Source organism: Ips typographus, linkage group LG2 (genome assembly GCF_016097725.1).
Source record: "Ips typographus isolate SLU linkage group LG2, UJ_Ityp_2.0, whole genome shotgun sequence".
Classification (NCBI taxonomy): domain Eukaryota; kingdom Metazoa; phylum Arthropoda; class Insecta; order Coleoptera; family Curculionidae; genus Ips; species Ips typographus.
The window spans coordinates 18365239-18381815 of NC_138423.1; the positions used below are offsets into that span (position 1 = coordinate 18365239).

Below are 16577 nucleotides of genomic sequence, written 5' to 3' on the forward strand. Positions count from 1 at the left end.
ATGACAACTGTGCTATTTTAAATACAACACCCTGTATATATTTTTTTAAAGAGAAGGCACATGCTCTTTCTAAAAAATGAAGAAAAAATTGAAACTGATGGTTTTCACAAAACCACATACAAAATTAGTAAAAATTATGTTTTTAAATATTGATTGCACTGTTTAGGCACTATTCGTACAATAACAATGTACCAGTATAGTATGGAATATGGTGTTTTGAATGTGACCTTTGATTCTCTATATTTATTGCCAAAATCTTTACTTTACTATTTACATTGTTACGTCATCGCAATTTGTTTTCATTTGCCCCATAGCTACTTAAACTTGCATAATTTCAAAAGGGCAGAAAGGATATAAAGTAAAAAAAAATCTATAAGGTAAAGTGGTTCTCAAAAAATTCATATTTTGGTTATTATTATTTATAGGTAATGATTTTTAATTTTATATTGCACTTTTATAATTTATATTAAAACTTTAACAACTTTTAACTTATCAATCAACTACAGGTTCTACTGAAGAGTCCAATCAGACGCCTAAATTAGAAGAAGAATAGTAATTTAGAGAAGAAATTAGAAAAAAAAAAAAAAAGAGTCCTGCCGGAGTAGGCCCCGTTTTGTAATCCCATCGTGAAACGGGACTCCTTACATTACTGTGCTGTGACGAATACTACGCCCCTGCCCGTACCGCACCCTGGCAGTGACAGTGGCGTGGGGCGCAGCTAACCGGTAAGAGCCGGCGGTACTTTCTACCCGGGGTCCGGGGACCTTTCTCGAAGCTTTTGAGTAACCAGGTACTCTGAATGTGCCTTCGCAAGTAGGACTCGGCAGGGCCCTGTTCGAGACTATGTTGATCTGCTATATAAACTTAAATTATAAAAGGGAGCGACGGCAAGATATTAGTGTAAGCGCGTCAAATTGTTCGGTTGCCTACCTTACAGACGGTAAGCATAGAATAGTCGTTGTATCTGCCTGCTCGAGTTTTGCAAATAGTTGCACTATCAATATTTAGTGATCTTTATTTTGTATGTTGCAAAAAACTATATTAAAATTTTTAATTTCAAAGGCAAGAGAAAGAGACAAATTACGCGATTGTGAATTGTGAGTTGCCTACTATAATTTTTAAAACCATGTGCTGCCACTTGTTTGGCGCTCTCCCCACCACAGAAGACTTGACCATCGAGTATACAACGTTGCCACTACGTTTATCATGTCATTAAGTCAAGTCAAACTATTATTTAAATATATTATTTTTACAGTGTATCCATTACAGCCAAACAAATAATAAAATCGAAACATTTGTAACATGTTTTAAAAGTTTTTAAATTTTACTTATTTAACACTCTAGCATGGAACTCCATTATCATTCTGAAATCTGAATTCAATTCATAAATAGAAACTTGACAATAGCACAAACACAAATGAGCGCCTGAGCGGTATTCCGGTCCGGTACGGTATTTGAACCAGAAAATTAATTAACCATAACCATGAAGAATAACCCATACCCATAAAAACGAATTTGTCGAATGACCCTTAGGTGGGTGCGGAAGGTGTATAGGTGGTTGTCGGTTTATAACGATAACGTCTTCGTTGAATAGGTTGGGTTGGGTCAAAGTTTTTAACCTGCTCAACATAAACAATCTAGAATTAACTTGTATTAATTGAAAATTTAAACTTGGATTCTGTAAAAAGTATACAAAATCGGTTTAGTATCAAATATGTGGTGTTTATAAAAAAAGGTGCAGTAATCATTAAAATCCAAACAATGCAGTGGTTGTATTTTGGTTTGGGGTGGTGTTTACTTTCCCTGGTGAATGGACAATACGATTGGCAGGCTCGCGATGCCTTTGATGAAGTATCCAGAGCTGTAAGGGCGGTAAACAAAGATAATTGCGATATTCAGCATGTAGGAGACTTATATCTGCCCGCCGATACAGTTTCCCACCTGCCTGATATAAAAGATGTGAACATCAACCCAGTGTTTCCTAACCGAACCCAATTGTTGCACCTGCATAATATGGCTTTAAACAGGGCCTTTTTCTGGTCTTACATTTTGCAAAGCCGATTTATTAGACCAGCAATTAATGACACTTATGATCCAGGAATGATGTACTACCTGTTATCTACAGTTGCTGATGTTTCCACCAACGTACATGTTAATGCTAGTGCAATATATTTTTCTCCAAACATGTCTTATTCCAGCTCATATAGGGGTTTTTTCAATAAAACATTTCCTAGGTAAGAATGGGTATTTTGACAAGGAACTTTGTCATTTTTTTGTTGAGGTTACTGTATAAGATTAAACAGACTTAGCTTTGAATTAAATTTTATTTTTATGACTTATTTGAACCATCATACTCTTGATCATACTTTTTTGTCACACTAAAATCAAACTCAAACTTGTTTGAAGTTTTGAAGTATGACAAATGGAGATCAGCTATGTAAAACTCTAAAAATGCTTAATTGAAAGAAAGGTAGGGCTGTTTCTTCAACTGTTTTGTACCTGACAAGTTATTTTACATGAATTTCTGATAGTATAGGTAATGTAAATTTGTGAATTTCCCAGAATGCTCAGTGTGTCCCATTGGATCACATTCTGAAGCAATCTGTTATAAAAAAACCATAAAAGACCCAAAATTTTGAAAATTTGGCAGCATACCAATGACCAAAAATATTATACCAGAAATAGGTCAGGTATAGGTACTGTCAAGTTTCTTATTAAAGGAATCACACTGTACTCACATTGCTTCAGTTTTGGAATCTAATATATCAAATTCCACACATATTTTGTGTCTAATCCTGTTGTTCTATACTTACATTTTTTGTAAAAGTTGACATTTACCAAAAATTATTTTTGTTTTCCAATATCAGCAAAACTTTTATTCTTAGTTTCTGTGTTTTGTCATGTTAAACAGGGTGTAGTTGAAGAGTAACCACAATTACCCTCACAGTGGTTATTTAGGTCAATAATTAAAAGCTGAAAAAAGATGATGCCCAAAGTGGAGGTTTATATTCCTTCAAGGAAAAGTAGTCCTTTTATTGAGTCATGCTACTACAATCTTTTACACACAAAATGATCTTTGAATGGAAAAGTTTTTACTAAAACTATTATGGTACATTTTTACTTTATCAGTCAATCGACAGGCTATAAAAATGACCAAAAAGCTTTAGGATTTGTAAGGTCATGATTTCTGGCATAGGAAAAAATATGTAGAATATATTTTAAAATATGTAAAAAATGAAGATGTAGTAAGCTAATATGAGCTTAATTGTTTACAGACTAACTTTGGAACAATCTGTATGAATTTTGTATATTTCAGGTTTGCTCCTAGAACATTTCGTGCAGATGATTTCAATGACCCTCTTCATTTAGAACGTATTTCAACATTGAACACATTTACCGTTTATGACTTAGGTGCTGTGGCACCAAATACAAGTGCTGATTACACCTCAGACTATTACCGCATCAACGAATGGTACAAAGCTTGGTTGCCTGATAAAGTAAATACACGACACGATACCAAGACAACTTATCAGGTGATTCTTGAATTTTTTAAACAAATTACAAATTTTAATTCTGCATTGTCATTTGTTCAGGTGGAGATTCGTTATGCAAACAATACAAATGAAACGTTTACATTTCATGGACCACCTGGCGCAGATGAAAATCCAGGACCTGTGAAATGGACCAGACCATATTTTGATTGTGGTAGATCTAACAGATGGTTGGTGGCAGCAGTAGTACCAATTGCCGATATCTACCCTAGGCATACTGGATTTCGACATGTTGAATATCCTAGGTAAGTATTAGTTAGTTAATTTACCGCGGGGTAGACCGCCAATAATTTTTTGTACACCAAAATGCCTCTTTGCATACAAAATACCTTGAAATGTCTTTAAAATACTTCACAATGCTTCTATTATTGCTCAAAATGCCTCATAGTAATAATGCCTTAAAACTGCCTAAAATGCCTCAAACTGCCTTGAAATACATCAAAATGCCTTTAAATTATTTAAACTGCCTCAGAATACCTTCAAATGTTTACACATTTGTGGCATTCTTAAATTTAGTTATGTCCCGTGGTATAGAGATTATTTAAAGACCCAAAAGCTCAAAATTGTCCAGGTGACTGTTTTTTTGAAATTCTGATAAACAAAAATATTTTTTGTAGGGTTACCTGAAATTACGGGTTATATTTTGACGTTTGCACTAATCTTCTAACTGTCATAGTGACCAAGTTAGCATGTGTCAAATAAAGGCACTTATCATTTCAAAGAAACAGTTGAAAAATTGGTAATTTAAATTTAGACAGTAGTAAAAACTACGTCACGTGACTTGATAATTAAATTTTTGAGCTTGCAACATTGTCAAGGCCAGTTGACATTGTCAAAAACAGTCACGTAAACTTCAAAACGCAGTTTAAACTTTGAAAAATGGTAAATTAAATTTAAACAGTTGTAAAAACTTAAATTGCAAAATACACGTGACGTGACGTTGATAATGCAATTTGGCATGTTCTTGCAACGCCGTAAAGGCCAGTTGACATCTGTCAAAATTAGTCACGTGACCTTTAAAATGTGGTTTAAAATTTAAAAATTTGGTAAATTCAATTTAGACAGTTGTAAAAGCTGAATGTGCAAGAGACGCATCACGTGACTTTGATTATGCCATTTTAGAGCTTGCAACACTGTCCAAGCCAACTGACACTTTTTAAAAACGTGTCACGTGACTTTAAAATGTAATTTAAATGTTGATCATTTGGTAAATTAAATTTAGCTAGTTGTAAAAGCTGAAATTGTAAAATACACGTTACGTGACGTTAATAATACAATTTTGAACTTACATCACTGTAAAAGCCAGTTGACATCTGTCAAAAACAGTCACGTGACCTTAAAAATGTAGTTTAAATGTTGAAAATTTGGTAAATTATTATAATAATTTACAATAAATATTGTTTCAACGCAATATCATGTAACAAAGATTTTACCATAATAATTACATGTGCCTATGGTGTTCTGTTCAATTTTCAGTCAATTTTGTTATATTAATACACTACAATTTGAAATATACAGACAATGCCTCAAAATACTCTCAAATGCCTTATAAATATCTCAAAATGCCTTGTAATACCTCACAATGCTTTGTAATAATGGGAAAGTGCCTCATAATACCTCGAATTACCTCAAGTGTGTACACCAAATTACCTCGGCGATCTACCCCTCGTAATTTACAATTTCATTGCAGCAAACTTAGATAATCATATCAATCAGGTATTACCAAAAAACTGCACGGCATTTTATAGTTTATTATTTTTTTGGTTGGCTTCTGTTTGAATTGTCATTGACATAGATTAAATGGTTCTGTTTCTAGAAAGTTTGTTGTTGATTCATTTTTTTATTTAGGTGACATTATTTATCACATTTAAACAGAAAAGTTGATTGTTTAAATTAAAATACTAGATATGTATATTAAACATTCGAATTTTCTCATGATACCTATATATCATGAGAAAATTTGATAGTACCTATCACTTCTTTTTCAAAAAACATTTAATACCAACTAATATGTATTTATCTAAAAAGAAAACAAAAGTATTACCGAGGGGTGTGACACTTCAATAATATTTGGGTCACTCACCAAATAATATTAATAATATGCAATAATCTTACTAATCTTGATAATCCAATAATATAGTACATAATGCAATAATACTAATAATAATCTGAATAATACGAATAATACCCCATAATATAAATAATGCAGCATAATCTTGATAATACCACATAATCCAATAATATAGTAAATAATCTGAATAATACGGCATAATATGAAAAATCATAAAGAGGTGAGAATTGTTGGTTATTAAGAATAAATATAAACATTTTAAACCAACTAAACCAACTGAAGATTGAAAAGTGTAGAAATAATTATGCAGGTATGTTTTTTTTGCTTGGTTATTATAAGGAGCTTTTTGCTCGGCTTGTGACAATAATAAACTGACAATTTTTTTAATTTTATTTATTTATTCCCTAAGTATTTTGCCAAAATGTATTTATCGCCTTTAAATTAATAATTTATGCAATTACATATTAAATTACTAGCGGGTGATTAAATAAGAAACAACATGGGTAGTATTGAGGAAATTGAAACTGATACATGTTCGAAACAAAAATGAAATAAAAAAATATGACCATAAAAACCTCGATCAAAACACATTCAAAATATTGAAGTGATTGGTTCGCACATCTACGTGAAACCAGTAGTAAACTCGGATTTTGTTATGACAGCTTTATTTACTGATACCATTTTTGTATTCTAAATTATAATCTAAACAATTTTCAACTTACTCGTTTGCGCTTAAACTTATTCTCATATTAATTTACTTATTATTAAAAAAATTACAGGTACACAGCTGTATCAGTTGTGGAAATGGATTTTGATCGTATAGACATTAATCAATGTCCTAAGGCGTACGGGAATGATGGACCAAATAGATTTATGGATACTGCTAGATGCAAAAAAGAAACTACCGAAGTAAGAGTTATAATAAATTTCACAAGCTCTGGGAAATGATTTTTATTTTGGTTTAGTGTGAACCTCTTCACGGATGGGGATTTAGAAGGGGTGGTTATCAATGTAGATGTCAACCAGGCTACAGACTACCGTTACAAGTAAGACGTCCATTCTTGGGAGAAATTGTTGAGAGAGCCACTGAAGAACAGTACTACAACGGATTTGACTGCAAGAAAATTGGATGTAATAGCTTAACTACTGTGCATTACATAGCTAAAATATAACTGAATCTTTTTTAGGGATTCAAAAATTGCCGGTGGAATGGAAGAAAGCTCCTTGGTATGTTAGAGAAATGGAGCTCGACCGACATCCAGAGTATAGATATCCCGTTAATAGTTCAGAGGCTTTAAATCAACCGGTCGTTAACGTTCATAGAGCTTTAGAGTATATTTGGGGAATGAATAAGGAAAAGTGTAAGGAACTTCATCCAGACCAGTTGGTTTTAAATGGAGGTGAAATTTGTCTAAAATCTTACAAAATTAGAAATAATTTAAAATTGCTTTTATATAGGTGTTATGTCAGGTGCAGAAGAATTCTTTGAAAATGAAGCAAAAATGGCACTTAGGCTGGCAAATTTTATTAGCGCTTTCCTACAAGTGTCAGACCCTCAAGAAGTATACTCAGGCAAACGTGTCGCTGACAAGCCGCTAACTGAAGATCAAATGATAGGTGAAACGTTAGCAATAGTGCTGGGTAACAACCGAATTTGGTCGGCTGGTACATATTGGGAAAGAAACAAGTTTACAAACAGAACATTGTTTGCTCCATACGCTTACAAGAAACAGCTTAACTCTCGAAAATTTAATGTTGAAGACTTAGCTCGCCTAAATAAGTCTGACGAAGTCTACCTGAATAAACCGTGGTTTAAGTTTTTAAAACACCGCTGGGCTTCCAATTTTGACAGTTTGGAAAAGTTCTGGTTGAAAATTCGCGTGCGGTTTAATGAGACCGGGCAGACCACCAGCAAATATGAGCATTACCCAAATTACTACAGAGGGGCACGATTGCACCATGGATATTGGAGCGCACCTTATTTTGATTGTTACGGAAAAGTGCCGATGTGGAAAGTCAAATATGTAGCGCCATTCTTTGGCTGGGATAGGCTGAAGGTGAAATTAGAGTTTAAGTAAGTAGACGATTATTTATTTACTATTAATATCTATTGTTGAGTTAGAATATAAGAGTATTTACAGGGTGTTCAAGCTAAAAAAAATATCGTTTTTTGTAATTTTCTCCGGAACCGTCTATCGCACTGAGAGCAATTTTTACAGGAATAGTCTCCTAGGAAACACAGTTTTATTTGTGTACTTTCACTTTAGATGATGTTATTGAATTGATTTACACTAAAAAACTGAGTTGTTTGTTGAGACATTGTTCTTTCTAACTGTCCAAAATATTTTAGAATGGATGTACTATCTCTTCTTACAGTTTGTGATACCAACACTCTGTATAATAGCAGTATAAGTAAGTCTAGATGTCATCTCTGTGACTCTGTGGTCTTGTTATGACAATTCCACTCATGTACAAAAAATGCCATATATACGTCATAAAAACACGGTTTGCTATCGGCTAATAAGGAAGGAAGAGAGTTTGCTAGCGGATAAAAAAATCGGATAAATTTTGCTGTTGATTTCATCGTTTCCACGGATTTTCACTACACTTCTATTGTTGCAATGTCTCACCTTGAGATTTTTGCTGGCACTGTCAATTTTGATGTTTGTTCGTATTGTTTTGGTTATGGCTCGCTTCGGATAGAGTTCTACCGCAGAAAATCAAAAGAACCAAACAAATTTATTTCTGCAAGTACAAGGAAGTCGCAGTCTTATTATATTGTTGATTATATTCATGGAATTGTCTTATCAAATACCATTCGAGCTCAGATTTTGAACAGGATAATTTTTCCGCTTGTCTTCTCATACTTTCTTTATGGTACAAAACTCGACCTGTTTGGTAAAATCAGTCATCATCAAATTTAGTTACAACAGGTCTCGTGCAGTTACACCAAAAAGAAAGTGTTCTAAGACAAGCACAAAAATTATCCGGCTAAATCTGAGCTCTTGTGGTATTGCCCCCAACGACTTATTAATATTTTACTCACTTTTTATTTTACTCCTATTATGCTAAAATTATAAAAAAGGTAATAACAGCCCTAATTCAGATTGTTGTGCTTTTATCTGAGGAAACTAAGCATAATTGGGATGCTACTTTTGGGATATTTATTATGAATCTTATAAAAACAGCTTTGTAAAAAACTTCAGTCAGTCCCTTATATCTGGAAGGAAATTAAACCAAGATTTTTTGTAGAGGAGCAGTAGCTGTGACCATGGATCTCTTAAAATTAGACATTAACCAATGTCCTGACAAATATTATGTGCCAAATGCTTTCAAAGATACCAATAAATGCGACCAGAGAACGTCATATGTAAGTATGTTATTTTCAATGAAGTGCCCGGTAATTAATGAGCGCAACTTTGAAGTTGTTGGCCGGTATTTCCACATAAATTAATTCCAAGAATAATTTATACTGAAACCGTAAAACCGGTTATTCGGTTTTGAAACTAAATTTTTAGTATATTTTCGAATATCTTTTAATTTAGCTGTTTCTTTTCAGTGCGTTCCAATTCTAGGAAGAGGATTTGAATCTGGAGGTTATAAATGTGAGTGCAAGCAAGGTTATGAATATCCTTTCGAAGACGCTATAACGTATTATGACGGGCAATTAATGGAGGCGGAGTTTAGCAATATGGTCGACAATAATGAGACCAGATTTGATATGTTTAGGTGTAGATTAGCTGCTGCCAGCAGTCTGCAGGCCAATTTGCTGGTGGTGCTAATACTGGTCATGATCTCATTTAGAATCTTTGAACACCGGTAGAAATTACCGTTCTAAACTTAAAAGAAATTGAACGCACATATTTTGACGCTGTCGGTAAAGTGTACATAGTTTTTAAGAGAAAACAATGCTTTTTGAGAATTACATTCCTCCAAAGTTGCCTTTTTAGTGCCTAAAGGTTCTTTTTGTGATTTATTGTGAAGGGTGTTTTGAAAGAACCCATTTGATACTTGGAATCTCTTCAAACAACAAACCGTCCAAAAATGAGATTTGTTTACAAATTTATAGCGTAGTTAACACAATAAGAGTTTATAGATCAATGCAATAATGCAATATGTTTAAGCGATATTTTCATAATTTTTATATAAACCTGTTTATGTTGTCTCTAGTTGCAAATTAACTGTGTCCAAGATAATGAGTTCTTTAGTTTTACATTTATATTGGTTTATTGTTGTGACTCATTAAGTTTTAGGAACGGAAGACTAAATAGCTCTACGGGCTGCCTAAAATCTACAACAATCATAAAAGAAAACTAGTTTATATACAGGGTTGTTCACGTTATTCGACAGGGAAGATTGCGACTAAACTATTCACTGTCAAAAAACTTTTGATTCTGGGATGGATTCAAAAAAATGTTTTCAAGATGTACCGGTTGTCTCAAATGCAGAAAAAGTATCAAAGTTGTATTTTTTCAAATGGAATACCTAGTATTTGTGTTGATTTTCAGAATCTACGTTAAAAATAAAAGGTAATAGAGAAATGAAGTGAATAAGAACGTAAACGTGACGGTTTTACGTTAAAGTTAAGTAAAGTTAAAGTTCTGCTTGATGTAAAACGACAGTTGAAGTAACCAGTGTGTTAGTTAAGTGACTTAACGCAAGAGCTAAACCTGCTTAAACGCTGTTACGTAAAATAAATAAAATGTTAAAGTAAATAATAGAAATCATGAAAGGCAAGAGTAAAAAAAGTAAATTAAGCTGAATTGGCAATAAAGAAATTAGACTTTTTTAAGACAACTTACAGAACACTAAAAAATAATTCAAAAGAACCCATTACTTTCACACTACAATGTTACCAACACTAAAATAGATAGATTGGATTGGAAAACTTAAAGAAAGCTTGAATATTGAAATATTTGTTCTACATTTTTACAAAATAACGAATATTTGAACCGTTTCTCGTGTTGCAACTATGAACATCCCTAAAAAACTTTATTTTACTGCAAATGTAAGGCGGTAAAAGTTCGTGCTTTATTTTAAAAACAAACACATGACTAGCAAACACGATCATTTGTTTAATACACAACATATTCAGAACATTAAGCATTGTTGCGACAGGGGTGTATCTATTACACTTCAATATACATCTCATGGAGCGATTTTGGACGATCTGAATTTGATCGACTTTGAAAGCAGGAAGACTGTAAAGAGGGTGGAACAAAACTCGAGATGTGGAAGGGCAATGCTGTTGTATAATAGCAATTTAGTACTCGTTGATAACTGACTTGCAACGTATCCCTCCTAATCTTCCTTGTCGAATAACGTGAATAACCCTGTATATTACAAATTATTGTGATATACTCAGATACTGCTAAATTTGTTCTTTCAAAGCAAAAAAAGTCCATTTTTGACAAGTTTTATACCACAAAAACTTTTACTTTGGATTACTGACAAAGCAGAAATGCTTACAAAAATGTAGATGTGCAATACTGCAGCAACAGAAATGTTAATGAATATTGATTTAAATTTAGGTTAGATGCATGTCAACGTTATTACTTTAATTATTGTCGTGTCTGCTATACTTTGATGTTATTTTTTTAACATAATGTGATACACACGGTTTATATCGTATTTAATAATCGAAACTCTTTAGTTAACTAAGATTGATTTATAAAAAGTAGGGTTTTAAAACATGCTATTATATAAAATGATTTTTGTGGTTTGAATATTGAAAATATCCGTCCAATCTATATCTATTCATATACTATTTTATTATATTTTGAAATACAGTTCAAAGACTTATTAAACAGAATTATGGCAACTGATGATATTTTTTTTTAAATGCTCTTCATAATTTTGGTTAGTTAATACATGTTAGTCGTAAATATTTAAAAACATTTTTTTAAATAATTTGTTCTGTAAATGTTGGTTTAGTTTTATTGACTGCTCTGGAAAATAATCGGAGGTCACAAAAATAATTAAAAATTATTTAGAACGGAAATATACGTTTGATTGCCATTTACTTGAAATGTAATTTTTTAGCTTAATGTCACAAAAAATAGTGCATCGGTAAAGCAAAACGTCTTATGGAAAATTCAGTGCATTTTATGACAACCTTTTAAGTTAAATTTTAAAATAAACTAGGCTAGATATTGCTGTTTTTTAAACGGCATATGAAAGAACACTTGCTAGAATGTGCGAAAGTCAATATAATTTTAATAAAATGCTAAAATTACAATAATTTTCAAGTCACTATTATTCCTCTCTGCAAAACTTTTTTGGTGACAAAAATAACTTTCGCACATTCACCAAACCTTTAACTATTTAACAAAAAGAAAATCTCGCAATTAATTTAAAAAATAAAGTCGTAATTTGGGTTAAAAGATACAGAACTAAAAAGTTGCTCAAAATTTGAGGCCGAAATCTTGCATCTTTGTTCCACATCACTCTAGGAGCATCGTTGTTTAAACAGTCATGTCTGCATTAACACTGCCGTAGTTTTGTCGACAGTAACAAAGATTGTGTTTTTATATATTTTTCTACATGTAGGCCATCGAAAAACGTAAAAAGCACACTAATATTGTACTGGGCTACCTTTGATGCACCAATAACTCTGGTATGCATACACCACCATTTTTTGATGCAAATTTCACATGTTAATTATTATAAATTAAACGTTATTATTGCTCTTGGTCGTTGGCGCAAGAATATAGGAACAAAAGCAAAAAAAATGTTTACTTACAAAATACCACCATGATTTTTCAAAAATGCCAAGACTGGGGAGGTGTCAAAATTCACTGTGCACTTTTTGATGAATTTCCAAAACCTGTGGAAATAGAGAATTAAACTTGGGGGTGAAGAAAAAATAAGTAGAATATTATTCTACGAGTGAGAACCACTCACCTTGTTGAAGATCACGACAATTCAACGACTTTTCATCAGCTTTTCAATTTTCACCACAAAAACCACATGACATATACTGACGTTAACGCAGTTACTTGGCAACGTCAGATAATGAACCTGTTGAAAATAGTAATTGGTACCTGTCAAACTTAACCAATACGTTTCAAGCTAGTCAATGTGAACACCAGTAACCTCAGCGGTTTTGTAGGTTTCGTACTAATTATTTAAATACGTTAATTTGTTAAAAATGGGAATTATCATCAACTTGATCGTCCAACAAGCTGTAAATGTAATATAATATTGCCACTACTATTAGATATGTAAGCAAGAAAATGCAGATGTAAATTGTAATAACAACTTGCACAAAACTCATATTCAATTGACAAAAATTTAAAATTGACTCTGACAGATGAAACATAGTTCACGTTTTGAATTAAATGTGTAACTGTAATGTTTTTATACAAGTAGTCCTGCACAAAAATTGCAGGAGTAAGAACAACAAAAAAATAAATAAATAGAATTGTAGGTACCTAAATCACCCTGTATATTAATCAGGACTTTCACATAAAAATACTTGTGATCTGTTACCTACTCAGCGTTTCCTTTGTTTCTTTCTCTAAAGTTTACAGAATGTTTAAAATACCACATAACAGTGTTGCTTTCTTCTATTACTATTTACTAGCCTTTGCTGCATTTCTCTAAAAATTATTCAGTTTTATTTTTTACTTACTGATCACTACATCTTCAATAAAACAACATTTTGTATATTACAAAAGTTTAATTCATACATATAAAAACTAGCAAGAAAACAGGATATATTATTGGCAGTTTAGCGAAACTACGTAACCCCTGATTAATTATCATTTTGTATTCATGTACCTAGTAAATGAATATTAGTAATAAGTAACTAATTTTGTGGAAAAAGCATTATTGCCATGTTGTTGCAAATACAATTAATTTCTCTAACTTCAGTTAGTGTCTACTCTAACAATGTGACCATCGGTACCACCAGCATAAGCGGAGTTAGGTTCTCCTGATGCTATGGCGTTAATAACTAAGTCAACATTGACATTGCTGATTTGAGCCAGTCCCTGATCGGTAACTTTCCATAATTTAACAATTTTGTCCCATCCTCCACTAAGTAATAATTGATTACCATTCCATTCTACGCCTTCAAGAGCATTGATTATACGATCATTTTCAGATCCATGCTGAAATCAGTTTTACTATTACTTTACATTGAATGAAAGAAGATAACCGTACTTACCACAATTTTAGCAATTAGCTTAAAACCGGAATGCCTGTCGGTATTGTGTAGCAAGATCTCTTTTCCATCTCTGTCAATAAGGGCAATGAACGATTTTCCAATTAGGGTTATTGGAGCTCTTCCAGGAATGCTGATGTCCTGAGCCCATTGAATTTTTTCTCCTTAAGTAAAATAATGTTTTTAAAGTCGAACGTTAACTAATTAAATTATTAGCCAAGTGCTTACCATCTAATTTAAATTCTGTAACAACCAAATCTGTGTCTTGTACTGTAAGAACATAAGGTTCCAAGATCTGCAAATCTTTTACTGGTTCTGCAACATTGACTGTTCCGAATAGTTGGTTATTTTTGAATAGATGCACCTAAAATCACAATTTATCAAGTAAATTCAAGAGAGGAGTGATTAAACACTATTCTTTTACTTACATTGCATTCGTTGTCACCCACATATAAATGACCGTTAGTGTATCGAATTTTCAAATATTCAGTGTTTTCTCCTTTTCTTAGAGCCTGTTTTTCATTTAAAGTATTGAGCTCAAAAGCTTTAATTGACCCATCACTGGAACAACTGTAAATACTGTCATCGCTCGCGGCAAGCCCATAAACAGGGGTTCCATGTGCTTGAACTTCACCTTCTTTTATTAGATCTGCGGTCCATACCTTAAATGTGTCATATTATATGAGTTAGGCAGAGAAGTTAAGCATTTTTCTATATTCAGAATAAACAGCGTTTTTCTATTACTTTTATTTGTCCATCATCGCTACCACTGTAAAGTTTTCCTTTGTGAAACAGCAAAGCTGTCACGTCCTTGTTGTGCTTATCAGCATCACTAGCTCTGCAAGCTACATCCAAAGGCATTTTCTGAAAATAGAAAATAGTGTTTGATCATAAACGTATGGTCTGATTTAATTATTCTTTTCTTGATTTATTTGCAACATGTCCGGTTTATACAAGTATATTCAAGGTATTTTTCAAGTCTTTGATTCAAACTGAAACTGAAACCTACATCTAACACATTAACAGTCGTTGGTTTAGAACATAATAAATGACTATAAAAATAGCTTTGTTATGTGGTATTCCGTAAAAATATAATTAAAAGAAGATAAACCTGAAATAATAATGTAATATGGTTGTTTAAGCAACCATATTATTTAATAGTCGTTTAAGAGATATTGTGGTTTGGATTTATGTATTGATAACAATTTTTTGTATTTCCGATTGCCGATTTCAATGGTTTCTATATTTGTATCTGTTTACAGAAACAAAAGAAAGTTAAATCTAAAATTAGAAAACTTTTCCACAGGAAATTTCTTGTTAAACAATGTTTTCAATGTAAATTTGTCAACGCTTCTATTTTAACGTTGGACAACTCAAAACTATGATATCGTTAGAGTCTTAAACAAATGTTTACATTATTTTTGGTTTTACAGCTGTTTTTTGCTGTACTAAAAACCAACGCAAGCTATTTTGAGAATTCTAATTTTTATGGAAAATTTAAAGCACTTATTGTTAAATAAAGTTTAACATAAAATAAAGATGTATTTATTCTTCACTGGTGACTTATTTCAACACGGTAACAATTCATTCACTAAACGGATTGAAAAATGTTCTTGCTATCTTAATTCAGTATTTTTAGTCTGGAACGTGACATTTTGCAGCCATTTGAGAAAGTTTTTGGATGCTTGCCCAATGCCAAGAAATCGTATTGACCTTAACCTTTATGCACATTTTTAGGATTATTTGGAAATTGTTTAGATTTGCAAAATCGAATATTTCACTAAATATTCTAAATTTACATTCTGAAAATACTTCAAAAAAAGCAATTTTATTAGTAAAGTTTATTTGAAAGCCAAGGTAAAATATTTGTAATTTTCACAAGATTATTTTTATGGTATGCATTGATTTTGATATCTTATTTATTTTATAATAGGAATCTCATTATTTAATGAGCTACTTTCCGCTCAGTTTCTACTTTTAATAGTATACTATAATAAGTAGATTATTACCACCCGCAAGTGAAAGGGGTCTGCAATCATCAAAAGTTCATAAAACTCAGGATGTTTCAAGCTTTGTTTTGTATGATGAGGAATATATCGAAAATACAATTTTATTTTGTTTTGAGTTTGGAAAGACAATCCAGATCCAAGAAAATGATAATATGCTGCATTAAAATCTAAATTTTACGGCAGGCATATCAGTGCGGTAAAGGATACTTACGACACGGTTGCAGATTTTAGAAAATTAACTACTATTTTTCAGTTGTTTTGAAAAAAGTATCATTCAAAATCATAATGCCCAAAATTCTTGAGTGAATGATAGTAGAATTATTAGTGAATTATCAGTGGCATGTATGTGGTTTCTAATAATTAATAAACAATTTAAAATTTTTATTTTTTCAGTTAAGTCAAAATTAAAAAAATACTAGGAATGCTAATTGTAATAATGATATTATGTAGGTATTATAAAAAAATATCTAAAATTAATCACACTATACAAGTATTACCATTAGACTTACCAGATTGTTAAATAAACAAAAAAGTAACAAACTAATTTATTAAAAACTCTATGGCCAGTGAACTATTCTCTTCGGTTAACGCTAGTAAACTTGCTTAAAAATGATGTGCTCTTTCCCTATTTATAGACTACGAAAGATATTTGTTGGAGGGTAAAAACAGGAGCAAGTAGGAATGACCTGTGTGTCGTTTGTTCGACGTTTAATTTCTTGGCAAGTGAAATACGATTTACAAAAAAACAAACAGGTAAATCAATTATTAGCGATCAGGAG

The 16577-nt window shown here is 32.1% G+C and overlaps 3 protein-coding genes across 12 annotated transcripts in view; 1 reads left to right on the forward strand and 2 right to left on the reverse strand.

Moving 5' to 3' along the window:
- Positions 1-12663, reverse strand: part of Syp (synaptotagmin binding cytoplasmic RNA interacting protein) — a 47423-nt gene extending 34760 nt beyond the window's left edge. For all 10 annotated transcript variants that reach the window (XR_014177206.1, XR_014177207.1, XM_081973884.1 and 7 more), the window contains exons 1-2: positions 12526-12663; positions 12365-12448 (exon numbers count right to left, since the gene is read on the reverse strand). Coding sequence is in view for 8 of the 10 variants with exons in the window: in XM_081973884.1 (XP_081830010.1) it covers positions 12365-12377 (13 nt within the window). In the remaining 2 variants the exon portion in view is untranslated. The remainder of the gene's footprint in view (positions 1-12364; positions 12449-12525) is intronic.
- On the forward strand, positions 1417-11545 carry LOC145725227 (uncharacterized). Its single transcript, XM_081973882.1, has 9 exons — positions 1417-2234; positions 3317-3533; positions 3594-3796; positions 6402-6531; positions 6588-6753; positions 6810-7022; positions 7081-7696; positions 8875-8992; positions 9182-11545. The coding sequence occupies exons 1-9, from the start codon at positions 1762-1764 to the stop codon at positions 9443-9445; spliced, it is 2400 nt and encodes a 799-aa protein (XP_081830008.1). The 5' UTR covers positions 1417-1761; the 3' UTR covers positions 9446-11545.
- Positions 12664-13283: 620 nt separating the features above from the next.
- LOC145725232 (uncharacterized) lies at positions 13284-16465 on the reverse strand. The gene is made up of 6 exons (XM_081973900.1): positions 16308-16465; positions 14534-14653; positions 14218-14451; positions 14018-14153; positions 13793-13953; positions 13284-13736 (listed from the first exon to the last, which is right to left on the reverse strand). Exons 2-6 carry the CDS (start codon positions 14648-14650, stop codon positions 13494-13496), a joined length of 891 nt encoding a protein of 296 aa, XP_081830026.1. The 5' UTR covers positions 14651-14653; positions 16308-16465; the 3' UTR covers positions 13284-13493.
- Positions 16466-16577: the final 112 nt, after the last annotated feature.

Excerpts from the sequence above, each read along its gene's own strand:
- LOC145725227 (XM_081973882.1), top strand. The coding sequence starts at position 1,762 with ATGCAGTGGTTGTATTTTGGTTTGGGGTGGTGTTTACTTTCCCTGGTG. Across the intron at positions 2,235-3,316 it reads TTCAATAAAACATTTCCTAG|GTTTGCTCCTAGAACATTTC; the intron begins GTAAGAATGGGT and ends TGTATATTTCAG. Across the intron at positions 7,697-8,874 it reads AAGGTGAAATTAGAGTTTAA|AGGAGCAGTAGCTGTGACCA; the intron begins GTAAGTAGACGA and ends GATTTTTTGTAG.
- LOC145725232 (XM_081973900.1), bottom strand. The coding sequence starts at position 14,650 with ATGCCTTTGGATGTAGCTTGCAGAGCTAGTGATGCTGATAAGCACAAC. Across the intron at positions 14,452-14,533 it reads GCGATGATGGACAAATAAAA|GTATGGACCGCAGATCTAAT; the intron begins GTAATAGAAAAA and ends GACACATTTAAG. Across the intron at positions 13,954-14,017 it reads TACAGAATTTAAATTAGATG|GAGAAAAAATTCAATGGGCT; the intron begins GTAAGCACTTGG and ends ATTTTACTTAAG.